This window comes from Chenopodium album, chromosome 2 (assembly GCF_948465745.1).
Source record: "Chenopodium album chromosome 2, dcCheAlbu1.1, whole genome shotgun sequence".
In the NCBI taxonomy this organism is placed as follows: domain Eukaryota; kingdom Viridiplantae; phylum Streptophyta; class Magnoliopsida; order Caryophyllales; family Amaranthaceae; genus Chenopodium; species Chenopodium album.
The window spans coordinates 14905155-14921541 of NC_137835.1; the positions used below are offsets into that span (position 1 = coordinate 14905155).

Genomic DNA, 16387 nt, shown 5'->3' on the forward strand with positions numbered 1-16387 from the left:
TTTATTATAAAATTTTTAATATAATGACTTGATCTGAGTATTAAAAAATATAGAGTATATCAAAAATAAAACCATGCAAGAGACAATATTTAAAATATTTTATATAAAACAAATTATGTCGTAATTTAGATGTAATTTATTTTTTCCTTAATCAACAATGATGTTTTGAGAAAGTACTTTTGGCGGGAAATTTTTTAATAATATATTGACAAGTGTGTCCATAGATTCGCTTTTAGTAGTATGTAATTGATAAAATTTTTAATATAATGACTTGAATATTAAAAAATATAGAGTATATCAAAAATAAAACCATGCAAGAGAAAATATTTAAAATATTTTATATAAAACAAATTATGTCGTAATTTAGATGTAATTTATTTTTTCCTTAATCAACAATGATGTTTTGAGAAAGTACTTTTGGCGGAAAATTTTTTAATAATATGTTGACAAGTGTGTCTATAGATTCGCTTTTAGTAGTATGTAATTGATTGTAGTATGTATTTTTATGTCCTATTTTTTGATTGAAATCATTTTGGTGAAATATATTTTTTATATATACATATATGTAATTTTTGGATTGAAACAAGTGATCAGTTATTGATGGTGACTCACCAGTTCGAAAATCCTAGATCCGCCACTGCTTGTACCATAGTGAGATTTAGCAATACCAATGTAATAAAATCTTTAAAATTCTTAGTTAAAAATGATCAACTATTTCTAAAAGATTAGAAATAAAATTGTTCCAATTTTTTAAAGCACACCAAGAGTACAATATAAATCACTTTTGTTCACTATTCTAATTTCTTGTAGCCACAATATATATAAGAAATTGTATAGGATAGTATATACTCAATTTTGATGGAACCCTTAATCATCATTACATAATCCAATTTATATGAGAAATTCAAACTGTAAAATTACAAAACAGTCCTCTAACCACATTTCTAGTGAACTCAAAATTTCATGGTGTGCTTTATACTTTGTCATCATTTCACAATCTTAGTACAATGCTTTATGTATTTACTAATATCACAAAACCCCACTAATAACTTTACTTCTTACAAAAATACTATTCTAATATGTAATCTTGTTCATTAGTTGAATTTTCAACCAACTGTATCCACTAATGAAGGTGATTAAAAACCCCACTTTAATCATAATTATTATGTGTACATATCATAATTTGTTGGTTGAAATAGGTTTAACCCTAGAACCTTCAAGCTTATGCTCTTAATATTCTTTTATGTAAGACTATATAATAAGAAATCTTATATTAAAAGTAAAGGGCAAAGTTAGTAAAGAAAAAGCCTTGATTTAATATGAAAAAACCTATCTTTCTTACAACTTTTGTATTTTTCTAGGTAATTTGGATTTTATTTAATTTTTGTGGAATTATTTTACAAATAGCTAGAAAGAACAACATTTGACTTTGAGAGAATATATAAAAGGAGTGAAAGAAAACATAGTTAGTTGTAGCTAAGTAAAATATGGATAGTCTAAGGAGTTTCCTCTGCTTCAAGACCTCTCCACCATCAATAGTCTTTCCAATTACAACCACCTTCTTAACTAAGCTTCCTTCGCGATTTTGGCATAAGGCGAAAGGTAAGCTTCCTCCTTCCCCTTCTTTGCCTAATGACACGTTTATTCATTAGGAACAATCTGAAAACATTGTGATATGGAATATTTTCTTGTTCACAAAACTACGTTAGATTCATTTCAAAAGTAAAATCATATTCATATATCTTGTTCAATCATTAAGATACCATATTCTAATGTTTTTTCTGCTTAAATCAGCAGGATATGCTGTTTTTGGAGCAAAACAAGGTAAATATAAAAAACTGTATAACTTTTTTTCTGAGTGATGCTAGTTATGTTATTATTGTCACAGTGGTTTAATGCAGGCTTATAAATTTGTTCAGTTTTTGATAATTTACTTTGGTATAATTGATTTGGCAGCTGCTAAAAGAAAAGGGCTTGTGAGCCTTTCTAAAGACAAGGAGCTATGTGAAGGATATGCTGATATCGAAACGATGTGGAAGATGATTCATTCTACCTGTTCTAAGGATATACACAGCAATAGAAACTGCAAAAGACCGAGATATTTAGTAGTCTGTTTTAAGCCAAGTTAAGTGACTTTTGAAAGAGATAATTTGGCTTACTTCAGTTTTATTGTTTTGTACAATAACTAGGTTTAATTTACTGTCTTTAGTTCGTTCTCTCGATATTGTGTTTTGTTATGCCCATCAGGTTCTTCTCAAGATAGATTGAAGAACATTTCTGCAAAGCTGATGAATGGGAAAATTAAACACAATTATATGTAGAGAATTCAATTAGTTATTAACTTTTGAGAATATTTGAAGGTTTTAACTGTCAAAAACTACATATAGCCCAAGAATGTGCAATACAATTTGCATTAGCATAATAAGTTTCAAGTACGTATTTGTATGCAAAGTTGCAAACACCTGTATTCTAGCCATTTACATACTAAAAACCGGCTTACTTAGATGACAGAATCCTGAAATCCAGAACTAGGGAATACTTAGATAACTGTACTGTTGTAGTATTAGTACCCACAATACTTTCAGATGACCATATCACTAAAAAAAAAAAAAAACCTAGCAGGAAAGGTAAAAAAAACAGTCAAATACGTGCTCTTTCGCTGACTAAAAGCAGGGCATACAGCAAGAAAAGATTTTAAGGACACCAATTTAATACATGTCCTTACTGAGACATTTTGATCTAGTAACATCATCTAAAGTCTTCTGTAATGCTTCAACCTCAGTAGGAAGGTAAACAACTGAACAAGGATTGATTAGCCAGAAAGAAAACACTGAAAAGCAGAAACTGTGAGGTTGCTTAATTGCAAAGAGCGTTTTCCCCCCTTGCTCACAGGAGAAACAAAGCCAAAAAGTACATCTAGTAGTTCTCTAAGTAAATTAAGAGTGCTTCGATTGCTAAGACTTTCCCTGCAGTTTGAGATCAAGTACAAATTTCTTAAAACTGACATAGATTAGCAATCGAAATCAGCTTTCTGTACATTTTTGTTCATGGGATATGTGTCCAAGTTTTAGGCTTGATTATATTCTGAAAATTTCCTTTACTCCTTGTACTTGTATGAGCAGTCATATTTCCTTAAACATGTTGGAATGTCGAGGAGTTGACATGGATACTTGAGGTAAAATGAAGAGTCCGAGTGACACAAAATATCACTTTACCTACCTGGTTTCCTGTTTCAGGGTGACTTGTGACAGTGCAAAAGTAATGCTCCATCCATATTGGTCTAATTAGTGGTTAATATTGATAAAAATTTACAGAAAGTAGAGATTCCACTATTATCAAATCAAATGTTCTTCACCAGTCCTTATGAAAGAGTTAGAATAAAGGTATATAGCATAAGCATATAGAGTGCGTCTCCTTTTACAAAATGCTGAATCTTTGAAGATGGTATTATTCTCTATTCAAATCCTCTTTACTTAACAGCTTGACTATGATCTCAACTCCCATTTCAAGTGTTTCTAGAACTTTACACAGATTACGACCACTTGCAGCTTGCTGAACACCTGATTTTATCAGCTTCTGGATGCCTTTTATCTTTCTAAATTACTTTCAATTTGCAACATCTAAAAAATGTAAAAAGTGACATCAAATGGAATTATCAGGAAACAGCATGTCTGAAGGTGTATGTATAGGCGTATAGCAAATCAAAACCAATAAAAGTCATTTAAGTAAGGAAAATTTGCGAAAAAAGACCTTTTACAGTGAATTGTTTGTAAGAAAGGACCTTATATAACAAAAGTGGCAAATTGGGATGGCCCTCAAAAACCCCCTCCACCTCACCGAAATCCCACCCTAACCCTCGAAAACTACCTCCACCTCGCTGAAATCCCACACCGAACCCCTCGAAAAACACCTCCACCAAGCCCAAATCTCACCCCGAGCCTCAAAAACCACCTCCACCTCACCAAAATCCCACACAAATCCCCGAATACCACCTCAAAAACCACCTCCATCACACCAAAATCCATCAAAAGGTCCCATTTCACAATGTTTTTCTGAAATAAGGTCCCATCTCACAACTTTTTTTTGAAATAAGGTTCCAACTGATCAATTATTTTATATATCTTTTTTCACAAACAAGTCATTTTAAAAGGTCCTTTCTCACATATTTTTCTTTTAGTATTGAAAATGATTGAAACATTACGTTTCTTCCCCAAAAGATTAGCAAACACATAATAAAGAAAGATCCACTTTAATATCAAAATATGAGAGTTTACCCTTCAAACTAAGCTGAGTGTACATCCATTTCGTATGCATACCACACATACTCCTAGTCTGTAAAATCAACATAAGAATCACAAATGACTACAAAAGAGTCGAAATAAACCATGATTATAAAAAGTTAATGGAATATTACATGCTCTTAAACTATAACAGCAGACAATTAAGGACCACCTAAAGGAAAAGAATAGGAAATTATCAAATGCAAAGGAATTACCATCAAACAATCAAACACGAAAGCAGAGTTTTACAACCTGATGCTATTTAATTGAGACATTTAACAAATTGTTAGTTGACACCCCCTTCATGTCAAAGCCTCATAACTTTATACTGTATTCGAAAAGAAACTTTCCATATTTACCTTTGGTATTAACAGCAACCTCCACCATAATAGAGTTCTGTTGTCTGTAAAAATCACTCATTCACTCGTAAAAGTCACCTTTATTAGCTTTTTAACTTTGTTGAAGGCTAAATCATCGGCTCCAAAAAGAAACAGGACAAAAGTTCATAATTACTTAACCAATAAACTTCTAAGTTCTGTACTGTACATAACATCTGTTGTTGAGAAATGAGATAATTTGCTAAGTGAACTTGAACCAGATTCTAAATTCAACACAATGTATTTATGTATGTATAACAGTATAAGACTGATGAGATTTATCGATGCAAGATTAAATTTTTACACATACAGTATAACGATGAGAAAGTATTGAATTTAACATTTAGAACATGATCACAATTCACAACTCTCATTTCGAGTTTTCTCAGAACTTTACACAGATATAGACCACAAATAACTTGCAAAGTTCCTGAATTATCTATTTTTTGGGCAAAGTAGATATAAGATATTAGATATAACAAAGTACAGTAGGACAGTACTCAGAATAAACCATGGCTAAATGGTTTTAACGAATGCTACATGCTCTTAAATAAATACAGTCGGCAAATTAGGAGAGCCCGAGGGAAAAGGATTGACAACTATAATATACAAACTTTAAAGAGAAAATATTAATTTTAAGACGAGATCTCATCGTTCATGTCAAAATCACTGTCCAAAACTTCACAACTTTGAACTGTACCCATAAATAATAAGATTTCACCATTACTTTTTTTTAGTTATAACACCATTACTCCAATGTCCCTCGTACCAGGTTTTACACATTTGTAGAAATACCTCATCCACTCTATAAAACATCAAAATTTGAGAGATATAGATGATTTTAAACTCCAAGCTTTCATAACTATCTATTAGGTCGTAATGTTTTATATGAATGCACATCATCGAATAATATCTACTCCGTACAATCAATTAAAGAAGATTTCATTACAGAGATTTCATGTCTCTGATTTAGTATTAGCCTCACACCTTCCCTAACCCGGTAACCCCCCAACACATTTTCCTAACCATAGCTCTCTCTCCGTCCAAATTAGCTGTCACTAATTGAAGTTATGTACTCGTAGTTTTATTTCAAACGACGACTATAAATAACATAATACAAACTGTGGTAAAGATAGAATGGAATATAGAAGGTAAGTGGCTAATAAAGACAAGTCATCTACATACTCTCTACTTCTAAATTAGCTGTCAAAATGTACTTTTTTTTCCGAACATCCTAAAATAGTGTAAATTCCAAACTGAGGTAAAGATAGAAAAAGTTAATGAATTGCAACCACCTCCTGTGGCTTTAGGTGGGAGTGAAGAGGATGAGATGCATTATTATCTTCACATATAACAGGTTTATCAAAACGAAAAAGTGATACATTACAATTGCAGATCACAGCTCTGAAGATGACTACCATTATCGATAGTAAACGAATAACTTCCTGACAACGCGTCAGATTATTTTGCATACATGATTTTATGAAGGCTTAGTACCCTGCATTCATCATTCCATCCCACTTGTTACTGTCTTTAGTTCTTACCACCAAACTGACAGTAAAATTTATAATAATATAAACACTGGTTATAATTCAAGGGTATTATTAACATTAACAAACTTACAAACACATGGCATCTTAGAACGAACCCCAAACGATTTAACAATAGAGAATATATTAGAGAATAATTTAGCAAGTAACTTCAAACATCAGCTACAATCCTCATTATTCAGATATCAGACGAAATGTGAAGTGGCTACCTACAATTATCTTCTTAAACATTGACTGAGATACATACTTTTATACAAGCTTCCTATATTCTAGCCATTCCCATCCAAACTGAAGGCGGTTTTTTTTTTCCCTGGATGAGAGATAGTTTACACCTAGAGCTCGGAGAAATCTTCAACTTCGGATCAGTACAGAGCAGAGCATCTCCCTAGTTAAGGAGCATTTGATCAAAGTGCCAAACTCCTGCAAAAAACAAATAGGTTGCTTTCAGAGTGTACATCTCTAAAAATCATAACTATAGCAAAAATAAAAAATACACATTCTTTTGCAGAATAAGAGTAACGACGATGACAATTTACAAGTGTAAAAATATTGAAAGAGTGATTCATACCATGTCCCTTGCCAACCATTCTCAATTGAGTGACATAATCTGCTATCTTCTTAATTGCCTCAACCTAAGTAAGATAGAAAACAAGGTTAATGAGTCACTAAGAAAAACTTAGAATGAAAGGGGTAAAGAATTTTCTCAAAAGATTGAAACAGGATGTAGTAAAACAAATTTACCTGCTCATTCAGAAATTCGCCTTCAACAAATTCTTGTAACTGGACATCATTGTTTCGCTCAGCCACCTGTTGGTCAATATTATTTAAAAAAAGAAAGGAAAAATGAATCACAAAATCTGCTGAATCTAATTTACAGAAAACATGATAAGCTTAAAATCTATGGTCAATAGTCATATAATATATACAAGATAAAGATGGCTAGTTGCTTAAGGTGCAAGATGGAATTGTTCAGTATAAAAAATTTATGTGCAATATGAAGTGCCATTAATTTTTTCATAATTTTTTAATTTTGCCTAGTTGTGTAAGTAAGACAACATTGATAAGTATCCATTTAGGGTTCCTTTTTTTGAGGGGGTTAACTTACACCATGCAAGTTCAGCAATTTCTCATTCACAAGCTTCTCCAATGACAATGCCAGCTCCATTGCTGCCACAAGATATATTTCAAAATTAGATCTGAATGAATGAGATGTTGCTCAATATAATATACAGAGATATGTGTATTACAAAACACGTCGATGTTCATTGCCATCTCGATAAACTTTGGAAATAGATAAAGGCCTTACCATAAAGTGCATCTCCTTTTTCAACATGCTCAAACTCTGATGGTGGCATAAGGATTGAAAACAGCTTCACCCTTCCTCCTCTCATGTTCTGAATCAACAAATACGAAGTCAATAATAAAGATAATATCATGAACCATCCCGGCTACAATGATCATTACCATTTCAAAAATTATAGAACTAACAGACAAAGTGGCACTATAAGACGTTGCTATTCACCTGATACTTCATTAACTTCTCAGCATGTTCCCTTTCTTCTTCACTTGACTCTCGGAAAAACCTAAAGATGCCAACACGACAATATATGGTAAAGATTTACATCCCTTCAACTAATGCAGCTAAATTTTACAAATCAGAACTGAATGGCATTGTAAGAGAACCATTAGTGTACTTACTTGGCTAAGCCTTTTAGAGCAATATTGTCCCTGTCAAAGTAGGCAAACAGCGAATGGTACACATAGGATGCACTGTACTCCACACTGCAAATCATACCAGGAAATCAAGTTAATATCATACAAAATAATAATCACTTGACAAAGATTAACGTAAAGTACAAATCATAGTTTTTGAAGATTAAGGTTCTTATTTTTGCAATCCATCTTTTTCCTTTGTTTTTTTCCCCTATGTACAAGATGTGATAGATAACATCAAAATTAGGTTCGTGTATGAGGACGATTTGTTGACAATTCACATACTTAGGTAGTTTGGCACAAGGGAACTTAATTCACCCAATAGCGAGCTCATATCAGTATATAACATATCTCAGCTTGAGTCATATTCAGTGTTCCACATCTTTTCTAATTGGGACTCATCACCAACTTACAAACGTTTTTCTAATGTTATTGGTGCATATTAATATAATGGCATATTTATAAATAATGGGGTATAGGATGAGACACACAAGAGTTAAATGGCTTTCTTTTTCTCTAATACAGTACTTCCCAATATCTCCCCAACATCTTACTTTTGGCAGCTTCTTTGATGCATACTAAAAAGAACTAATGGCAAGACTATTGTGGCTTTTTTTAATTACAAGGGTTACTATATAAGGGTTAACTTTTAATGACTTGCAATAATTTGTTGTAAATCCACCTTAAATAACATGTTATTTTACCAAATACTCATTGTATTCAATTATAGGCCTACCTTGTTGATTGATTAAAGCTAACTGGTCGAAGAACAATTAAGTCACCTTGATAAAAGTTTTTTGTGCTAGCTACAATTAAGACCTTTTCTAAGCTTACTTATGCTTATACCAATACCCGTTGGTCCCTTTCAACACCCTTACATAAGAAAACATTAGCCACCTTATGGCCCCGTTTGGTTTAATGTAAAACATTTTCAATGGAAAATTAGTTTTCATGGAAAACATATTTTCAAGGAAAAACACAATTGCAAATTAGTTTTCCTTTGTTTGGTTGCATACAAGAAAAGTCCAAGAAAAATAAAAAATAAGAGTGGAAATGTAAGGATGAATGAGAGGGAAGTAAAAAAAGGAGGTAAGGAAGAGAGAGAAAAATGTGGTTTTCCTTGTTTTGGGAAGGAAAATGTTTTCCATTATTAAGGATGAAATTTTCCACCCTTGGAAAAATTATTTTCCACCCTTAACAAACCAAACAAAGGAAAATGTGAATTCATGGAAAATTCATTTACCATGAAAACCTTTTACATCAAACCAAACAGGGCCTATATACAACTTCTTCTTCCGGACTCCTGTCTTTTCGAACTATAGAAGGTAACTTGCTATGCATCCCCCACTGAAGAAAATACTAGTAATACTACACAATTATTCTACAAGGACCATATTAAGCAACTAAAACCTCAAGTAAGCAAATAGTAAACGGATTTTATACAAACATAATTATGATTTTGTAAGACCGTCTGATTGTTAAATTTATGTCAAAATCATGAATTGAATGAAGCTATTAACATGGTAATTAGATCCTATATGTGAGTATATGATGCATAGCAGCTTAATATCCACTCTAAACTTGCAAGTTAGATCCAATATGCGAGTACATGATGTGCATTTTAGAGCCAAAAGAACTTATTGTTCAAAACTTCAAATTAAAGGAATAAATAGTCAAAAATAAAGAAGGTAGTATCTCATTTCTTTTGTCACTTTGTACTTTTATCTAGAACTAGGTGTGATATTTTAATATACTCGTTCTTTTACTTTGAAAAAACGTAAGTACATCGTGCTCTGCTGTGTATAATCTAGCGATAAGCTTCCATAGTAAAAAGGCATATAATGAAGCTATGAAACAACTATGACGGACAAAAGAGATTACATCAAGAGCATGAAGAGACTAAAACCTAATAATCTGACGACATTTTTTATTGAACCATTTTAACAAACAGTTGGTAGGCATCTTCTTTATGTCAAATATCATAGCGCATAAACTTAAAATTAAAATCAAAAAAACTTCTACAGTACAATTTATCAATTATTTTTCACCTTTAATCAACTTTTTCACCTTACTTTTACCCATCATTTAAAATAAAACTCTTTTCACCACCAAAAACACAACTACTTTTCCCAATAAATAAAGAAAAGAAAAGCCAAATTCAGGTAAAAAACAAAGATGCTAAATTAAAAGCAAACAAAAAAACATTAATAATATCAATTGACACATAATTTTAATCATTAATAAATACAAATATTAATAACACCGATCGATGCGTAATTTCAAACGTTAATTCCCGGTACGGCCGCATATATCAGAACCAATAAGTCAATAACACAAAAACAGAATTAAAGAGAGTGATAAAGAAAGAAAAAGAGAGATTACTTGATCTGCTCATTAATGGCAGCTTCACAATCATCAGCAAATTTCTGTCTCGCAAGAGAAACTTGAGGAGAAATAGGAACCATGAAATTATCACCCTTAACCTCTTCAAAAGGCTGAAAAACAATCCCAGTCATAGGCTCAGTTTCCTTAACAGTCGCCATGATTTTTCCACACCCATTTCTCCTCTCAAACCCCACAAAACTCGAAGAAAATCCATGGCAGAAACCATTTTCCTTCCCAGAAACAGGGGATGAGCTGAACAAAGGAGACCCACATGAAGCAACTGTCCTCAACATCATTTCTGGGCTGAAAATGAAGGAATTTGAAGGTATAACAATGGCGGAAGGGTAAAATGGGAAGAATAAAAATTGAAAGGGAAGAAGAGGTGAGGATGAAGAAGAGGTGAGAAAAGGGGGGAGATTATATAGGAGGAGGACAAGTGTATGAGTGGCATTGGAGAAGGATATGAGCCGTTGGATGAAGTGGTGGAGTGGACGGTTGAGATGAAAAGGCTGGAAAGGGCGTGTGGTGAGCTCGTGTCACATGGAGAATCTGGGAAATATCCAATCCACGTTGTCCTCTATTTTATCTCTTCGTTGTTTATGCTTTTGTCGTTTTTTTAATTTCTTTGTTACTCGCTTTGTTCGGGAAAGATTGGGTACTCGCCTTTTTAATCACCGCCTTATTTTGGAGAGATTTCAAATTAGGGGATGGAATTTTGTGGAATTTTGAAGTATAACAACTCATATGATCGTCATCTAGAGTTTACATAATAGGATAGTATGGATGCAATTGGTCTTGTATGGACCAGGTCTACAATAAATTATTGTAAACCCAAAATTTGAGACTTTCAAATAACAAAAAGACTTGCGTGGACCTGGTCCACAATAATATTATTGTGGACCCGAGGTCTATACACACGCAACTGACTTTATATTGAACATAGTGACCATTATTTTTAACATAGTAACCTTATTTTTAACCTAGTAACCTTTATTAAAACTACTACAACGTTTAATAATATTGTGAATTTGAAATACGACGCTATTACCCTAATTTTAACATAGTGGCCTTTATTATTCATATTGATCAATATATACAATATTTCATTACAAAAATAACCACTTAAGCCTATAAATTACCAAAATGATTTTTATTTCAATATAGTGACTTTTTTTTTTTAATTATAGTGACTTTTTTTTTTATTAATAAAACAACCATACTTTCTTTAATGTTAGTGGTCCACAATAAATTAGTGTGAACCAGGTCCATTTAAGAATTTGTATTTTTCAATGCTCATTCAATATCTAAATTCGTGAAAAAAGGGGGTTTTCTAAGTTATGCCCCCAAACTGAAATATTTTTGCTAATAAAAAAAAAAAAGTTATGTCCCCAAACTTCTTCGTTTTCTAACCTGTGTCCATGTCTTTTCAAACGTCTAAGATGTGCCCTCAACCTCACTAATTTTTATTAACAATAACCTTTGAGATTAACAACAACCTTTTTTATTATTTTATTTTCTGATTTTTTAATTTTTTTTAAAGTGTTAAACCAATTAGAATGAAACACGTGTCAAATAAATAACGTCATGACACCATCATTGTTATTAAAATCCCGATTTAAATCTTAAAATCTTACGATTTTACGATTCATGTATATCTTACGATTCGATTTACGATTCTATTCGATTTTACATATTTTTCCAACTAGCGAAATCCTTACAAGTAAAAAACATATTTATATACGTTTTTATAAATATATATTGTCAAGTATTGATTGCATAATGGTTAAATAACTATTATCTATCAATAATTAGGTTTCAAACTCATAATTTCAATATATTTAATTAAATTTATTATATTTGACCACTTGATTATTCATGTCGGTAGAATCTTACGATTCTACGATTCGATTTTATGATTCGATTTTGATAGCCCCTTTCGATTCAAATTAGAATCCCGATTTTAATAACTTTGGACACCATTGTCGATAAAATAACTTAACTTTCATAAACGGATATGACTGTCAAAGGGTATTGTTGATAAAATATCGTGAAGTGGAGGGCACGTCTTATAACTTTGAAAAAGCATGGGTACAACTTAGAAATTCAATAACTTGGGGGGCATAGCTTAGAAAAACCCAAAAAAAAATTAGGTAAGTCGAATTCACGGGAGTCCAATATATTTGACATTATTTTAATTTGGAAAATATTATACATAGTCGTTAGGGCTACATATAAGCATTAAATTTACACTTGAAAATCGTAAAAAGTTAAGAAATTATTTCCCCCGTCTCCAAAACTTCGACCCTTTTAGCCTAATTTTAGTCCTAAAATAATCGACCCATTTGCATCAAAATACCCACCAATTTACAACAATATTTGTGCAAAATTAGCTTTCCCATATAAAATTTTATTTTTTCATGTATTTTTAATACTTTATCTCTCTACTTTTTTACAAACCCCATGTAAATTTATCTGTCCAATATGTTTTTATTTCTTTTTATTTAAGTTTCTTAATAACCGCAAAATAACTCAAAAGGGTCAAAGTTTTGGGGATGGGGGGAGTATAAAATAGGAAATAAAAACTAAGTTAAAAGTGGAATATATTCAATATGGGTAGATTTTTTTGAAACGCCCAAAATAGTATATGGGACTAATAAATTGAAACGGGAGAGTATATAATTAGATTATTAATGTCATACTCCCTCTATTTTTAAATACTTGTTGTCTTGCTCCACCTTTTTTTCCTTCTGATTATTTATTGATACTTGCTTCATTTCCTTATTTGGAAAATTTTTACAATATTTAATTCATTTCTCTCCCTAACATAAATCATATTTTATTGATTTTATATTCTTTCTTCTCCAATTCTCTCAACTACTTTTGTTTTGTAGAATTTTTTCCACCTATCATACGACCTCCATACTTTATTACTTTCTTCAACTTCTCCTAAAACTCCGCACATGGAGAAATGGAACAAGTATTTACAAATGAAGAAAGTATTAGATTTCTCATGTAAAATATTAGATTATTAATGTCAGATTGTATTAGATTACTAATGTCAGATATATTGGAACTCATGGTGAATCCGATCTCACGCAAAACATTCTCATTTTAATAAGTGCATTTTTTTTTACAAACACATATATTATAAATTTGACCATTAATAACTTAAATTTTGCATTGCTAAAAATTATAAAAATTTAAAGAGACGTTATTGCGTGCAGATGTCTCCGCACACAAATTTACGTGCGGCTGGCTTGGGTAATATGTTTTACTTGTTGGTTAATATGTTTCATTTGTTGGCTGATATGTTTTTTTTTTCCTTTTGTTGGCTGATATAAGACATCATTTGGCTTATATGTTTTTTTAGTTGGCTTATATGTATATTTTAGTTGGTTAATATGTTTCATTTGTTGGCTGATATGTTTTTTTTTTCCTTTTGTTAGCTGATATAAGACATCATTTGGCTTATATGTTTTTTTAGTTGGCTTATATGTATATTTTAGTTGTTGGCTTATATGTTTTATTTTGTTGGCTGATATGTTTATTTTGTTGGCTTACTTGTTGCTTTTGTTTGCTGATTTCATCATTTTGTTGGCTGATATGCTTTATTTGTTGGCTGATATGTTCCTTCTATTGACTTATTTGTAATTTTTGTGGGCTGATATATTCCTCTTGTTGGCTAATATGTATCTTTTGTTGGCTCATAGGTTTCTTTTGTTGGCTCATAGGTTTTTATAATGTCTATAATGTCGACTAATATCAAACCTCAATTGGCTAATATGTTACTTGTATTAGCTGATGTAAAAAGTATAGGAAAAATGAAAATAAATAATCCCACCTTTGCTTGGTCTAACAATAACAATCTCACCTTTTGATTATTACGAGACAATCCCATCTTTGCATGTCATCTTCTTTGACCAAACCTTTTTACCTAAAACTTGTTAAACAGGTTAAAATGTTATTAATATTTTTTTTACAGCCACGTGTCATTCAATAATTGCTCAAAATAAAAAAATTTGAATAATAACAAAAACAAGTAAAAGAAATTTTTTTAAAAAAAAGTCCACCACCACCAGCCACCGTGAAACCCTAATCATTTCCCTAGCCGCCCGCCGCCTAAACCCCTGAAAACGGCCGGTCGAAACTTCTTATACCGAAAACCACCACGTCGACCAAAACCTACCCTCGAAATTACCTCGTGACCCACAATCTCACCCTCGAAACTACCACAGGTAAAACCACCACCCTGAAAACCCCACCTAACTGCCGTAAGCCCGCCGAAACCCCACACATCCGTCGAAAACCCGACCCAGCTGCCAATAACTCGTCGAAAACCGCCGACAAATTCATCCAAACCTCCCTAACCAGCCCCTAAAAATCCCTCCCAACCTTCATAACCACCTCGAATATCCCCACCCTAGCCCCAAAACCCCCCTTAAACACCCTAAAAACACATCCTTGGTTCCGGCCGGCCATTTTCGGAGGTTAAGGAGGGTGGCCAGCCGGTTTTTGGTGGTGGTTGGGGTAGGGGCTATGGTTTCACGGTAGGGGTTGGTGGCTGGATTTTTTTTTTTTATTTTTTTAAAAAAAAAAGAATAAACATATTACATATTGACATGTGACATATAACCTACAAAAATCGGTCACTAACAAGTCAGGGTCTATTAAAAGAAGATGACATGCAAAGGTGGGGTTGTCTCGTAATAATAAAAAAGTGGGATTGTTATTGTCAGACCAAGCAAAGGTGAGATTATTTATTTCCATTTTTCCAAAAGTATATGTAAGTATAGCTATTTTTATTTCACTCTCTTTCCTCTTCCTCTCTCATGTTGGCCGATATTCTCAATCACGCCCCTCATTCCCTCTCCTTCTCCTTTAACCACCGAACCCAAGCCACCGCACCCACAAACCACCAAACCCAGTCCACCGCACCCGCAAACCACCAAACCTAGGCCACTGCACCCACAAGCCACCGAACTCAGACCACTACACCCACAAACCACTAAACACCACCACCAGCGAACGACTCCACCTCCGCGAACACCACCATCACTAGTGATTCGAACCCAGGCAGCGAATGCCACCAGCACCAACAAACGTCTTCACCTTCGCATCCGTTATCTACTTTCAAACGGAGCAAATCATCAGTTTTGATTCAATAGCAATTTGATTCAATGCAATAATTGATGTGAATTCTGATATTGATTTAGATCTAAAAAAAAGAAGCAAATTAAAGGAGAGAGAAAGAGAAGACAAAATGGTACGGATGCACGAACTATTAGGTGCGGATGTCCACACCCAATAGTTTGTGTTATTAAAAAATACGTTACAACTAGTACGACAAAAATTTACACATAACATTCGGTTTTTATATATTAGCACAAATCAAGTCAAAGCTAATAAAGATCTAATGCAAAAGTCAAAGTGATGCACTTAATGATTAGATAGTTAATACAAAGGGATGCTCTATAATATAACAAAATTAACTCAAGGTGCATATAGGAGAAAACGTTGCATAGTTAGGAACAAAGAAAGTATAAGTTTCTATATATATGGAAAAGCCGTTTACATGCTAAAGCGGAGCTTTTGGGGTATAGCGAGTCGCTAAATCGAAGTTTAATTAAATCTCAATCAACTTCAACAAGTTAACTATCTTGTAATCAGAATTAATCAAGATTGTCAATTCGTCATTAACTTTAAATTAAATTTAATCAAGTCAAATGAGTAAAAATAATTACTCCATGTTTCGGATGAAAACAATGGGACCTTGCCGAAGGTCCGAAGAAGTGGATGAAGACTTGCTCGGTCCAAATTGATGCTGGGCCGAGGGTTTCCTGCACAGCAAACACACGTAAACTGGCCTCGGGGGTGGTTCCGAGGAAGGCCCCTCCGATGTCGAAGTCAAATGGTGTTTAGAGAGAGAAAGCTATGCAAGAGAATTAATACTCGAGGCTTGAATGTGAATGAATGATAAATGATGTAATTGAAGGCTTTTATACCTTAGCATGACAAGGAGAATGGACGGGCTGGACATCACATGGGCTGACCATGATGACTTGGGCCGCTGACTTTGCATTGA

At 32.9% G+C, this 16387-nt stretch overlaps 2 protein-coding genes across 2 annotated transcripts; one reads left to right on the plus strand and one right to left on the minus strand.

The window, feature by feature from the left end:
* Positions 1-1487: 1487 nt before the first annotated feature.
* Positions 1488-2340, plus strand: LOC145569137 (uncharacterized). The gene is made up of 3 exons (XM_081628505.1): positions 1488-1602; positions 1795-1824; positions 1957-2340. Exons 1-3 carry the CDS (start codon positions 1488-1490, stop codon positions 2127-2129), a joined length of 318 nt encoding a protein of 105 aa, XP_081484631.1. The 3' UTR covers positions 2130-2340.
* A 3972-nt stretch (positions 2341-6312) lies between these two features.
* Positions 6313-10703, minus strand: LOC145596759 (ferritin, chloroplastic-like). The gene is made up of 8 exons (XM_081652963.1): positions 10303-10703; positions 7906-7989; positions 7730-7790; positions 7514-7601; positions 7313-7374; positions 6949-7014; positions 6776-6839; positions 6313-6627 (listed from the first exon to the last, which is right to left on the minus strand). Exons 1-8 carry the CDS (start codon positions 10599-10601, stop codon positions 6593-6595), a joined length of 759 nt encoding a protein of 252 aa, XP_081509089.1. The 5' UTR covers positions 10602-10703; the 3' UTR covers positions 6313-6592.
* Between the last annotated feature and the right edge of the window lie 5684 nt (positions 10704-16387).